The following is a 13308-nucleotide window of genomic DNA, read 5'->3' as shown; positions in this document are numbered from 1 at the left end:
CCGGCACAGGGATGCCATCCCTCGGCACACGTGGCCAGTGGCTTCTGGAAAAGGCCTGGCTCTGCAGGACACCCACGCTCCAGCTCCCAGAGCATCCCAGTTTATACTCAGAGCTCCTCGGACAACTCGCTGGCCAGTTTCTTCCCTCTGCAGCCCCAGCCCAGGGCTGTTTGTGGCTCCCTGTGCCCCAGCTCTGCCCCGTCACACGTGGTGTGAGGCGCAGAGCCCACAAAGGGAAACCCTGAGCGACACAACCCGGCGCGGGGGGCGGAGGCGGCACCGGAACCGAGCGCCTGCACGGCCCCGAGCGCCAGCTCACCTCCCTGCGGGTGCTGCCCCGGCCCCCGGGCCCCCGTGCCAGGGCAGGATGGAGGATTTGGGTAAGCTGGGCCGCTCCAGAGGCGGTCCTGCAGCCAGGCTTGGCGTGGGGCCGTGCCTGCAGCGCCTGGGGGGAGCCTTGTCCTTCCTCTCCCCCAGGGCCAGGTGGGGATGCTCTAAGGGGGCAGCAACAGGGGCAGCAATGGGGCCACGCTCCCTGCAGTGCCTCCCCCATCCCAGGGGGCTGATGGGGTGGTCGAGCAAGAGCTTGGCCAAAAACGGAGCGAGCTTGAGAGCAGGAAATGGGCCGTGGCAGCGCTGCAATCCCGGGACTGCAGCACAACTTCTGGGGGTGCTGGGAGCCGGCCCTGGCCTGGGGCGGGGAAGCAGCTGTGCCATGGTGGGGAGGGAGGGGCATTCCCCATTTCCTGCTGTGAGGGATGGCCAAGGTGGTGAGACAGAATTGGGAAGAACAAGCTCTCGGCTCTTCCTGGGGGAAGCAGCGCTCTGGAACCCACCAAGGCTGAGCCCTCCCCTTCCAGGGCTCGTGCTGGATGAAATGAAGGGCTGGCAGATGTTCCTTAGCAGGCCAGGGGTGGTGTGCAGGGGCAGGACCCTTTGCCAGCGGTGCCCACACTCCAGGAAGGCTGCAGGAAGTGGCGGGCACATCCTGCACTGGGGATGGGGATCTGAGTGCCCTCAGGGCACTGGCACCTGCCCGGCAGAGCCTGCTGGGATGCTCCTTTTGCTCCTGGGATTTTGGAAGTCATACAAGACCTCCCAAGGGGGTGGCAGCAGGGTGGGCAGCCAGTGGCTGTGGTGCCTGAGGGGGAGGTCTCTCTGTGCAGATGCTTTGCTGGCAGAACTGGAGCAGAGCTCCCTCCAGGCCTCCAAGGACCCTGTGTGGCAGGGACCGAGCTCCTGCCAGGATCCACCTGCCCCCCATGGCTCTGAGCCTCCTGCCTCGGCAGCCCCAAAGGTACAGAGGCCTCAGCACAGATCCCCTCAGCTCATGATGGAGCTGCCAGGGGAGCTTGGCTGCAAGGGTTTGTCCTCCCAGGTGCAGCTGCTGCCTCAGGCTCAGTCTCTGGGAAAGGATTTGGAGACAGTGTACAGGTAAAAATGGCCATGGGAGGGCAAAGCCATCTGGGGGTGCCCACTCATTGCTGGGATGTGCCACCTGGGGTCACGTCAACGCCTGAAAAATAGGTCTTTCTGCAAGCTGGGGCAGGTTGTACCCTGCATCCCTGCTGGGGTGAGGGCTGGGCTACGTGTTCCCTGCAGTGGTCTCTGGGAAAGGGCTGTGTTGGTGGGGCTGGAGGGGTCTCAGTCCTGGAAGAAGCGAAAACCTCATCACCACCCCCCCTGTGCCGTGTCCAGCAGCCCCACCCCGGTCCCACAGCCCCCACCCACGGCGGCTGCCCAGCAGCTGGATGAGCTCCTGGCCGACCTGGGCCACATGCAGAGCAAGGTGAGCTTGGCCCTGGGGAAAGGGGGTTGGGGCCTGACCTTCCCCCAGCCCTCACCATCCTGCTCCCCGGCAGCTGTCCGGGCAGGGAGCTGGAGTGCCCGCAGAGCCCTCCCTGGACAACATGCTGGGCAGCCTGACCCGGGACCTGCAGGAGCTGGGCATCACGGCCGCCCCCGCGGGGGTCTGCGCCGGCTGCCGCAAGCCCATCGCCGGCAAGGTGAGTCCCCGCCGCCGCCCTGGCATCCCCTCCCCTCAGCATCCCCCCGGAGCCACCCTCAGCCTCCCCCCCCTCCTCACAGGTGCTCACAGCCCTGGGCAAAACCTGGCACCCCGAGCACTTCACCTGTGCCTGCTGCGGGCAGGGGCTGGACAGCCAGCCCTTCTTCGAGCAGGGCGGGCGGGCGTTCTGCGAGGAGGACTATCACCAGGCCTTCTCCCCCCGCTGCGCCTACTGTGCCGGCACCATCCGCGAGGTAAATATCCCCCTGTGCTCCCACACCACCCCCCGTCACCGCCGGCCGCCTCACCTCACCTGTTCCTGCAGAAAGTCCTCACGGCCTTGGACCAGACCTGGCACCCCGAGCATTTCTTCTGCGCCCACTGCGGGAAGGTCTTCGGGGACGAGGGTATGTCCCAGGGGACGAGGGTATGTCCCAGGGGAGGGGTGTGGCAAGCCTGCCCCCACCCCAGGTAGCCCCTGCCCTCACACCTACCGTCCCATCTGACATCCCTCCACGGTCTTTCCCTTGCCTCCTACCCCGGGCAAGCCCACATCCATGCCCTCTGCCCACCCCCCCGGTGGGTGCCCATCCCGCTCCCCTCTCCGCAGGGTTCCTGGAGCGGAACGGGAAGCCCTACTGCCGCCAGGACTTCCTGGCCATGTTTGCCCCCAAATGCCAGGGCTGCCAGCGCCCAGTCACGGACAATTACCTGTCGGCCCTGCAGGGCGTGTGGCACCCCGAGTGCTTCGTGTGCACGGTGAGTGTGGGCGGTGGGGCGGCAGGGCCCTGCCCGGCGTTCCTGAGGCCGTGCCAGCCTTTCCCGGTTTCCTTCCCCCCAGGAATGCCTGAGCGGTTTCTCCGGTGGGTCCTTCTTCGAGCTGGAGGGTCGGCCCTACTGCGAGCTGCACTTCCACAGGCGGCAGGGCACCATCTGCCACGGCTGCGGCCGCCCCGTCACCGGGCGCTGCATCACGGCCGCGGGGCGCAAGTACCACCCCGAGCACTTCGTCTGCACCTACTGCCTGGGCCGGCTGCAGAAAGGCACCTTCCGCGAGTGGGGAGACAAGATGTACTGCCAGGCCTGCCACGACAAGCTCTTCCTCTGACCCCCCCAGCCTGGGTGCCCCCAAACTCCTCCTCTGACCCCCAGCCTGGTGTTCCCAAACTCCTCCTCTGACTCCCAGCTTGGATGTCCCCAAACAAACTCCTCCTCTGACCCCCAGCCTGCATGTCCCCAAATAAGCTCTTCCTCTGACTCCCAGCCTGGGTGCCCCCAAACAAAATCCTCTTCTGACCCCCAGCCTGGGTTCCCCTAAACTCCTCCTCTGACCCCCAGCCTGCGTGTCCCCAAACTCCTCCTCTGACCCCCAGCCTGCATGTCCCCAAATAAGGTCTTCCTCTGACCCCCAGCCTGGGTGCCCCCAAACTCCTCCTCTGACTCCCAGCCTGGACGTCCCCAGAAAAACTCCTCCTCTGACCCCCAACCTGCACGTCCTCAAACAAGCTCTTCCTCTGACCCCCAGCCTGGGTGCCTCCAAACTCCTCCTCTGATCCTCAGCTTGGATGTCCCCAAACTCCTCCTCTGACCCCCAGCCTGCATGTCCCCAAAAAAGTCCTCCTCTGATCCCCAGCCTGGGTGCCCCCAAACTCCTCCTCTGATCCCCAGCCTGCATGTCCCCAGCACCGTCTCCAACTTACCCCTGCTGAGCCCAACATGCCTCCTATTGTCCCACCCAGCCAACTGTCCCCAGCCTTGCTGGTGCCAAGCATCCCAGGCACCATTCCTAGCCCGCATTCCTGCAAGACATTCCTGGCATTGTCCCTGCCAAGCCACACATCCTGGGCATTGCCCCCTGGACCTGAAGCAATAAAACACCCCGTCCTGCCTTTGCTCTGCTCATTGGTGGCTTTGGGGACGAAGGTGCAAGGCAGGGTGGGAGGGCTGGGAATTGTCACCCTCAGACAAGAAAGGGTTTGTCACACAACGACACCTTTGGGAGTCCTGGAAAAGGCCCTTGTTCCCAACAGCAAAGCCAGAAACACCCGAGAGTGCAGCCAGGGGGGGCAGGCACACCGACACACTTTAAAAACTTTATTTATATAAAAAAATCATTTTGTTTTCAAAGCGTTACAAGAGTGTGCACAGGAATCAGACAAGGAACGGCTTGGTGCTTCCCCCTCCTCCCCTCCTTAGCCCCCCTCCCCAGCGGGGCCGAGGAGGAGAGGAGGGGGACGCTGTCTTTTTGGTTCATTTAGAATTAAAAATTAAAAAAGGAATTAGTGTTTTACATATTAAAGGAAAAGAGAAGAGTTAGACCCCAGAACAAAACCCAACCGAGCTGAGGTGGGGCTAGAAGCAGGGAGGGCCCAGCTGGTGCTGGGGGGGGATTTGGGGCAGGAGCAAGGCACCAGCTCTGCCCCTGCCACCTCCCCACACCCCTCCTGGGGGGAGCCCCGGGCTGGGAGGGCTCCTGCTCCAGTTTGCAGCCTCCTACAGAGACTTCCAGTTGCACAGGGAGCAGCAGGGCCCCCCAGAAGATCACAGCACGTCAATGTGCCCCAGCACCACAGCCAAGAGGAGGAGGAGGAGCACATCCCAGCTCCCGTGGCAGCCCAGGCTCCCCAGGCCCGGATGGCAATGCCCTGAACCCTCTCAGCGAGGGCAGAGGGGGCTGAGTTCCCCCCAGAAACAGGCTCCCAGCCCCACTGCAGACAGGGAAGGCTCCCGGTGGGGAAGGGAGGAGTTCAGCCCTGCTGGAAGCCCAGGGAACTCCCCTTCCCCAGGGAAGCAGCCGGACAGTACGATTCAAACAGCTATTTCACAGTGGCAAAAGAAAGGCACGTGTCAAGAGAAAGTCAGGGGGGGCAGCGCCGTGGGGGTCCCGGCTCCAGCCGCCCGGCACGGCGCACCCCAAGCCCTCTCCCCAAAATCCTACCGCGTCTCCTCCCTCCGCAGGGACCCCTCGCGTCCCTCGCCCCAGCACTGACCCTCTTCCCCACATAAGGATCCTCCTCACACAGGCACCGGGTGGGAGCCGGGGCTCCCCCATCCAGACCCCTCCGCAGGATCCAGAGCCACATCCCCCTTCCCACACCCCCCGAAGCCTCGTCTAGAGCAAAGCAAGAGAAGTTATTGCTGGCTGCTGGCTGTCCTTCCTCTCACCCTCCCCACCACGGCTCCAGCCCCTGGACCCCGGTCCTGCAGCCCCCAGGGAGGAGGGATGTCTGTGCTGTCCCTGGCTGAAGAGTGATCCCGCACGAAAAAAATACATCCTATAGGCAACGAAACCAAACCAAAAACAAGGCGGCGGCGAGTGAGGTCCCAGTCCCTGTCCCTGCGGATGCCTTGCAGCAGGGGGAAGGCGTGGGAGAGAAGGCAGCTCCTGGTCAAGGCAGAGATCCGGGTCCTTGTGCAGCATCCACGCCGGCTGATCCGGCAGAGTCAGGCAGGAAGAGGTTTTACCCCTCGGGAGGAAGGAGATGGTGGTGGAGGACGGGAGGAGGAGCTCTCAGTCGTGGTGTCCCGGGACGGGGAGGTGCAGAGGCCCAGAGGAGGCCGAGTGGCCCCCGGGGAGCCGGCCCAGGCATGGTTTGGCTGGATGGTTGGCACAAGGAGTCCAGCAAAAATTCCAACAGTAAGACAAGGTAAAAGTCGGTCCATTCCACCATGAAGAGTTATATATTTATATATATAATATATTATCAACCCAAACGGAGCGGAGGTGAGCAGGCCAGCTAGATCTTCTGCTGTGGAGAGAGAGGGAGAGGCGTTAGCAGGGCTGGGGCGGGAGCGAGCGGCGGAGGCGGCACCACGGCAGCAGAGATCGATCAATGGGAGCAGGATTTGGCTGGCCAAGCACCCCTAACAGCACAGCAGGATCTGTCACCACTGTCAGATTGGGCAGGACACCGCGGGACATACCGACACAGGGGAAAGCACAGCAGCTTCTTCCTCCGCCTCCTCTACCTCAGGCTGCGGCTCCTGCCCCTCCTCCTCCTGCTGCAGACACACGGGGGTTAGTAGGGGCGAGGTGGGGAGGGGTGTTAGTTGTGGGAGCCCAGCTCTCCCCTCCTCCTGCCAGCCAGGACAGTGATATGGCATCTCCTGCGCCCCTCCCTCGTCAGGGACAGCTGCTCACCATCAGCGGTGCTGCCTTCACCGGCTCCATCTCTCCCAGGTCACCGGATCGCTCCAGCGTCCTGCTGTGGTCCCTCTCGTTGAGTGTGGAATAGTTGTCTGGAGCAGGAGAAGGGACAGTCAGCTGTGTCACCTCCAGGGAGGGCTGCCCCATCCCCACAGGAGATGTGAGCTCTGCCCCCCTCCCTGCACACTGAGGGGGCGAGAGGCCCCCCATTCCAATCCCTCTCCTACCTGGTCCCATGTTGCTCATCTGGATCTCCTCCCGGGAGGATTTCTTATCTACAAGCACAGGAGAGCAGGTCAGGGACAGTTCCTGAGCCGGGGAGGAAATGCCACCTGCCCCAGCTGGGGGAGCCCAGGCCCAGCTGCAGCCACAGCTCTGTGACCCAAGGACGCTACAGGCCCTACCAGTGACAACCCCAAGAAGCCACCTAAAGCCCAAACTGAGGGCCTCGATGGCCAGGAAAGCCAGCTATGGCCCAAACTGATGGTGATGGCCCTGTGTGAGCAGCTGTGGCTGCCAGGGAAGCCCAGGCTGAAGAGCAGGGAGGGGACAAAGGCCAGCTGCCCTGGGTACCCACACAATGTGGGGGGACGACAGTGGGCACAGGTGCTGAAGGCAGGCACGTACCTGTTTTTTGGTTCCTGTCGATGAGAGGCAAGGTGCTGTCATCAAATGAGTTGCCTCCCTGGGTCCGAGAGGCATTGCTTAGGTTCACCTATAGCAACAGACAGTGACCAGTCACACCCTGGGTCCAGATGTTCCTTCCCCATTGGCACATCCCACCCCTCCAGCGCCAGGATGGACCCAGGAGCTCTCCCACAACCCTTGAGCAAGGGGCTCAAAGTAACCAAAGGGTGCTCGAGCCCCCACCACATCCCCATTAGAGCAAGGGGGTCCTGCCTGGACTGGGGCAGTGCCCAACGCTCCAGGAAAATGGGTAGTCCCTGCTTTTGGGAAAGAAACTGAGCCCAGGAGAACCTTGTTCTTCAGCACTGCCATGGCAGAGTTTAGGGTGACAAAATTCCTGCCTGTGGAGCCACACGCTGGTGTGGGACACAGGGTGTGACACTTCAGAGTGTCCTTAGCAGAGCCTCCCTGCTGGCCATCAGCTGAGGAGCAGGGACATTCCCCTGAGGCACAGGGGACACCTCTGCGGGTGCCCAGTCCCACCAGCAAGGCCAAGGGCTGCAAACCGGTCCTGCTGAGCTCCAGGAACACCCTTCTCCCTGCTGCAGGACCCCACCGACTACCCCAGCCACCACAGGGCATCCCCACACCTGGAAATCTGATTTCTTCCAGCCTTCCTTCTCGAGGGGCTTCCGCAGCTCCTTGTAGCCCCAGACTGTCTGCAAGACGAGGGCGGCTGCTCGGACTTCTCTCTCTGAGCGGTTCCTAGGAGAGGGGAAGGAAGAGACGTTTGGAAACGGTCACAGCCTGGGGGAGGCTGCTGGAGAAGGCCCTCTCCACCCCTTGGCATCACCCTTTGAGCAGCGCCTACCCAGATTTGTTGATCAGCACCAGCTTCTCAATCCCCTGCGTTTCCCGCAGCTTCTTGGCGGCCTCGAGGTTGTCCACGATCACTTCGTTGATGGTGTTGAGGATGGACACCACCGTGTCCTCTGAGAGGTTTTTGGCAGGGGTCTGCTGGCCTCCAGGCAGGTTCTTCACCAGGTTGGGGATGGCGTGCTTGCCTGGGAAGGGGAAAGAGTTGGGCATGAGCAAGAAAGAACAGGACTGCTGGGAAAACCAGCGCGGAAGGTGACAGGCAGCCCATTTGCTTTCAAGAGGAGCAGCGGGCAGAGGTTGGGTTGATCTGTGCCCACACACTCCCTCAGCAGGGCAGGACGCTCCTGCCCGGCCCGGGGTGGGTGTGCAGAGCGCGCTGTGCTCACCGATCAGCTCCTTGTTCCGCAGGTCCACGGCCAGGTTGCGCAGGGCGCCGGACGCCGCCTTCACCACGCGCTCGCTGTCGTGGCTCAGCAGGTCGGCGATGGCAGAGAGCCCCTTCTCCTGGCGCAGCGCCGAGCGGATGTACCGGCCGTACTGCGGGGCAGGGACAGCACCCCCGTGTCACCCAGGGCTGGGGACACCGCTGCCAGCCCTGCCACCCCCCTCGCCGCGCTGCACCCACAGAGCCCACTCCCACCCCAGGGCCCCTCCATGGGCCAGGCCAGGCTTCCCAGAGGGTCTCTGCCCACACACCGAGGTAGTGCAGGTTATTATCTTCATTCCCTGCCCCCAGGAGGGCACAGGCAGCTGGCAGTGAGCACAGAGCCCTTCGCAGCATGGGGACCCCGTGCACACCTGGGCTGTGCCGTGGGATGGTGGCTCCTGGGGCCACGCAGGAAGGGAACAGCCCGGAATGGCATCCATGGTCCCACTGCCCCCACCACGGGCGGTATTCCCGGCTCCCCGGGCCCCTTCCCCGGACACAGCCAGCTCCAGGGGCACTCACCGTCCAGCTGCCAGCACACAGGTTCTGGATGGCTCCCGCCGAAGCCTCCAGGATGGCCGGAGTCTTGCTCTCCTTCAGGAGGGAGATGTATATCCTCACCACTTCTGGCTGGAAGAGGAGCTCGTAGCCTGCCAGGAGAACAGGGGTGGGAAGCGCTTACCCCAGGGATCTACCAGCACCTGACTCATCCAAGGGAGCAATGCTGGCCAGACGAGGCTGGAAGCTTCTACCCAGGCTCCCTGGAGGTAGGATACCTGGCACAGAGGGGCTGCCCCAGGGTACCAGATCTGGGATCAGGGACGCCACAGCTGCCACCCACGGCACCCAACACACCACTGCAGCTCCAGAGGGAGAAACTTGGGAAACACCCCAAGCTGTGCCCACCAGCACCCCTCACCCTCAGGGAGCGAGGGCCCAGGCCCCCAGCACGCAGGCAAGGGTCAGGCCTTCAAGCATCAACTCTTTTCCATGGCAACATGCCCAGAAGTGACTTGTAAAGCAGCACTAAGGCTGCAGTTCGTAGGTGCAAGGCTGGGTTTTCCATCTTGTCCTCCCCTGCCTTGAGGGATGGCCCCAAAGTCAGAGCAGGTGCTTCCTCAGGCTTCCACCAGAGATGGGAGCTGACTCTTCCCACAGCTCAGGTCAGCCTAAGGAGCCACCACCACCATGTATTTGAGCTGCTCACAAGTTCAGGCCTGCCCTAAGCTTCCTTTGGTTCCTCTGGCTCAAATCTTTGTAGCCCCAGGAGCACTGGGGTCCTCCTGGGAACCACAGGGTGCTTTGGGGCAGGAGGAGCTGAACTCAAGCCCTGGGCTAGTGCTCACTGCTTGGCCTATGATTCACTGGCAGCAGGATGCTTGTCTCCAGAGGTTTTTTGTGGAATGACCCTTCCTCACGCTCATGCTGGAGAACACTAAAGGCAGAGATTTTGGCTTTAAATCCTGCCTGCTCTTCATGCCTAGGAGAGAAGAGTGGGTAAGAGGGCCACTGTGCTGGAAGTCTGAGACCATCACAGAGGGCTGTGTCACTCTGCTGTCCCTCAGCCCCTGGGGCAATAGTTCCCTCTGAAGCCTGTCCTGAGCCAGCACTGACCTCCTCTATGCACGAGCATCCTCACAACTGCTGGCAGAGCTCGTAGTTTTAACAAGCCTTTGGGCAGCCAGGAACATTCCTGCTCCAAGAGCAACCTCTGCCCGTTGGAGAGGCTCGCTGGGGGAAAAGCTGCCCTAACACCCAAGGCAAATCATCCAAGGAACACACCTTTGGCTGGAGTTGTTCTTTTCGGAAAATCCACTGTGTCAGCACCAGGGTCTTCTGGGAGCTTTTTACCTTCAAAAAGGGCAAGTGGAGAGGCGTGAGATTCCTCCTCTCCCCACCCACCTCAGCCCACCAGCTCTTTGCCACTTGCAGGAAAAAGCCCAGAGGCTGAAGCCAAGCGACCAGCACGTCCCAGGAGGGGGCACTGGGGGCATTAGCCCAGCAGGGGATGGGGGGGACACAAAGAGAGCTGGAGAAAGCACCCGATCGAACCATGGAAAAAAAGTAAAACCAAGAGCGCACTCACCTCTGGAGAACCACTCGTCTATTGGTGAGGCGGAGAGAAGGACAGGAGAGAGGGGAGGCAGGAGGAGAGAGGTGCCGACAGCGTCATGGGGCAGATCATTTGGCAAGAAAGCGAAGGGAAGGGGAAGGGGCAACACAGGAGAAAAGGGAAGGCGTGGAGTTAGTGGACACGTAGCCATCACCATCCCACCACCAGAGACACCCAGCACAGCCTGTGCCAAACGCTTCGGGCGAGCCAAGCAGCAGCTCCCAGAGCCAGGGACCACTGCGCCCCCGGAGAAAGCTGCAGTTCAGGCTCCATGTGAGATGCCCAAGTAGGAGCACAGAGACCCCAGGCCACCCTCCAGACGTGCTGCAGCAGGGCTGTCCCTATCCCTTCCCTCCCTGCCGCTGCTGGCCCACAAACCTTTGCCCTTCTTGGCACCGAAGCAGCTGGCGGCGTGGGGCCCGGCGTTGTTGGCAGGGACCAGGGGAGTCTCCTGGTAGCGCTCGGCGTGGGGGATCTCCCGGTGCACTTGGTAGGACAAGTTTCTCAGCAGGCACACACAGTTCTCCACCAGCTGGGGAGAGAACCAGAGTGTCTGACTGGGAGCAGCACCCCAAGTCTCCGAGTGAGGGCTCAGCACCCGGCACCCGGGAGGATGTGCACCTTCATCCCAGACGGATGAAGCACACCCCACCCCAAAGCTGGCATGACCAGTGCTGCAGGCATGAGCTCGTACCCTGTGGGCCAAAAACCTCTCTGCCATAAGCACGAAAGGGCCAAGGAAAATTCAAGTCAGCACCTCATCCAGGTAGATCAAAGAGCCCTGAGCCAGGGGACAGCAGTTTGGGGGTGAGGGACAAGCAGACCCCTGCTGGGGGGCCAACATTCCTATCCCAAACTGCAGGGTGAGTGCCAGGTACACCCCACACAGGCTCTCCCTTCCCCAACACCAGCCCCACCATGGTACCTTGCTGTCCGAGTCCTTCTGGCCGATCTCGGACTGCACGATGTAGATCAGGGCGTCCACCAGCCCGTCACATTCCCGCAGCTTCCGACGGGCCTCGCTCCGCTCCGAGCTCACGTTCCTGGCAGGCAGGAGAGAAACGTCATGGCAGGGGCAGCTGAGGGCAGGCGAGGGCAGCCCGCACCCCACAGAGCTCAAGAGAGAAAAAGGCTCTTGTAGCTCTCCTCAGTGACGGAAACTGCTCCGAAATCAAGGTCTGCATCACCAGCAGCTGTCTCCACAGAGCTCCAAGAGCTCTGGCAGTCCCAGGAACAGCCAGGAAGGAGTGTTGCAGCCCAGACCCAGGCCAGGGCTCTCCCATACCTGAGGCAGCCAGCAGTGTTGGTGAGCACCGACTCCCACTCGATGTGGCGGGGTTTGGAGTCCTCGTTGGGCTCCCGCTCCCAGCCGGAGCGGGGAATGACCACCTCGTCGGTCAGAGCGTGTAGCGCGTGATCCACGATGGCCATCTTGATGGAGTCGTGCGAGGACAGGTTCCACAGCGTCCCTGCAACGCCGCAGGCGCAAGGTGAGCGCTCGGACCCCGACCGCAGACCCCGCCCGCGGCACCACCAGCCCGTCCTGCCCCGCCCGGAGCCGTCACCTGTGATGACCTCCGTGAGGTCCATGTCGTGGGCCTTCCGCAGCAGGCGCACCAGCGCAGGCACGCCGTCACAGTTCTTGATGGCGATCTTGTTGTCCTGGTCCTTGCCGAAGGAGATGTTCTTGAGGGCCCCGCAGGCACCGTAGTGCACCTCCTTCTTGGGGTGGTCCAGCAGCCCCACCAGCACGGGGATGCCCTTGAGCCGGCGCACCTCCGTCTTCACCTTGTCGTTGCGGTAGCACAGGTGCTGCAGGTAGGCGGCCGCGTTGGACTTGACGGCGTCCAGCCGGAAGCTCAGCATGGCGATCACCTCCGGCAGCTCCGGCTGGCGCCAGTTCCCCGGCGCCGGAGCTCCCTTCCGCAGGCTGTCCAGGCTGGCCAGGCTGCCCCGCTCGTGCTGGGCCAGCGGGGCCCAGTAGTACCGGTCCGGGGCCACGTCGTCCACCAGCATGTCTTCGTAGCTCCTAGGAGAGAGGGCGGCGGGCGTCAGCACACGCCCAGGCCTTGCTGGAGCTCCTCGTAAGCTCCTTGCTTATCCCCCTGTGACAGCCTTGAAGGATTTGTTCCTACATCTATTCACGCCAATCCTCCAGAATTACATCTGTTCCTCAAAATAAGTTCTGCCCCTTCGGACCGTAATTCCTTCTCGTTTCGTCAACTAAGCTGTCCAGTTCTCACATTTTCCCAGCTTTTCGACCTACTTTGCAGATTCCATTTTTACACATAGGTCCTAAATCAATCATTTTTACATCAGCTGGTTAGCGGTGGATTTACTTCTCTTTCCCACCAAGTTTTCCATCTTATCTTCTACAGTCAGGGGCAGAAGGAATTGTTCACAGCCAGACCTTCAGGTCCGATCCAGGACCGAAAGAGAAGGAAGAAATTTCCAGCCCTTTTCATCACCTTTTCCTCCAACCCACTAGAAGGGATGAAGCTGGATCCTGGTCTGATGCCTGTGGAGGCAGGAGCCAGCCCCAGGGCACAGGCAGGAGCCAGCCCTGGAGGCAAAGTGTGCTACTGTGTGAGGGACAGGCACCAAGAGACACCTGGGCTCCAGGGATCAACCTCGTGGCTCCTGGCTCGGGCCCAGGGAAGAGCCCTGGTCCCACACCCTCACCCTGGCCAGGAGCAGCTCACCCTCAGGCTGGCAGCGCTGGGAATGAGCCCCAACAAGCACATGGAAGCTCAAAGTGCAACTACTGCCCCCCATGCTCAAGTGACACTGAACAGCCCATGACACACACCTCACAAAATCCCTGATTCTCCCCTATTTCTGCAGTCACTGCCAATATAATCCTTCTCCCACTCGGGCAGAGGAATCCAGTGACTTCCAACAGAAGGAGATGGGAGGGGATGACTCTTGCCCCTGCTGAGCCAGGGCACTGAGGACACTCAGATAAGACCCAAGGAGAGGTTTCCACCCTCCACCTCACACCTGCCCCAGGGGCTGCTCAGCAACCTCTGAGCTCCCAGACCAGGCACAGGCAGGGAAAGGTCTGACACGATATGTGGCAGGTCCTGCTCCTGCCACCACTGCCTACC

The 13308-nt window shown here is 61.9% G+C and overlaps 2 protein-coding genes across 8 annotated transcripts in view; one reads left to right on the top strand and one right to left on the bottom strand.

The window, feature by feature from the left end:
- Positions 1–367: 367 nt before the first annotated feature.
- LPXN (leupaxin) lies at positions 368–3149 on the top strand. The gene is made up of 9 exons (XM_029965737.1): positions 368–380; positions 1167–1279; positions 1385–1434; positions 1699–1789; positions 1863–2006; positions 2089–2262; positions 2334–2415; positions 2619–2767; positions 2850–3149. The coding sequence occupies exons 1-9, from the start codon at positions 368–370 to the stop codon at positions 3114–3116; spliced, it is 1083 nt and encodes a 360-aa protein (XP_029821597.1). The 3' UTR covers positions 3117–3149.
- Positions 3150–5558: 2409 nt separating this feature from the next.
- CTNND1 (catenin delta 1) overlaps positions 5559–13308 on the bottom strand; it is a 19111-nt gene continuing 11361 nt past the window's right edge. For 2 of the 7 annotated variants that reach the window (XM_029965710.1, XM_029965711.1), the window contains exons 7-20: positions 11767–12230; positions 11487–11670; positions 11127–11244; positions 10580–10733; positions 10175–10192; positions 9871–9939; positions 8611–8738; positions 8048–8198; positions 7654–7846; positions 7433–7547; positions 6783–6870; positions 6383–6430; positions 6150–6247; positions 5779–6010 (exon numbers count right to left, since the gene is read on the bottom strand). In XM_029965710.1, the coding sequence (XP_029821570.1) occupies positions 5903–6010; positions 6150–6247; positions 6383–6430; positions 6783–6870; positions 7433–7547; positions 7654–7846; positions 8048–8198; positions 8611–8738; positions 9871–9939; positions 10175–10192; positions 10580–10733; positions 11127–11244; positions 11487–11670; positions 11767–12230 (1936 nt within the window). In that variant the 3' untranslated portion in view covers positions 5779–5902. Of the gene's footprint in view, positions 5758–5778; positions 6011–6149; positions 6248–6382; positions 6431–6782; positions 6871–7432; positions 7548–7653; positions 7847–8047; positions 8199–8610; positions 8739–9870; positions 9940–10174; positions 10193–10579; positions 10734–11126; positions 11245–11486; positions 11671–11766; positions 12231–13308 lie in introns of those variants that run through there. The other 5 variants (XM_018089131.2, XM_029965714.1, XM_029965715.1 and 2 more) reach the window with 5 other exon arrangements.

The sequence above is a fragment of the Manacus vitellinus genome, unplaced genomic scaffold (assembly GCF_001715985.3).
Source record: "Manacus vitellinus isolate BGI_N305 unplaced genomic scaffold, ASM171598v3 scaffold_118_pilon, whole genome shotgun sequence".
NCBI classification, from domain to species: Eukaryota; Metazoa; Chordata; class Aves; order Passeriformes; family Pipridae; genus Manacus; species Manacus vitellinus.
This window is presented reverse-complemented; position numbering and strand designations above follow the sequence as displayed.

Bases quoted from the DNA above. Each gene is read 5' to 3' on its own strand.
- LPXN (XM_029965737.1), top strand. The intron at 1,280-1,384 runs GCCTCGGCAGCC...TCCCAGGTGCAG, and splicing joins CCCATGGCTCTGAGCCTCCT to CTGCTGCCTCAGGCTCAGTC. The intron at 1,435-1,698 runs GTAAAAATGGCC...TGCCGTGTCCAG, and splicing joins GATTTGGAGACAGTGTACAG to CAGCCCCACCCCGGTCCCAC.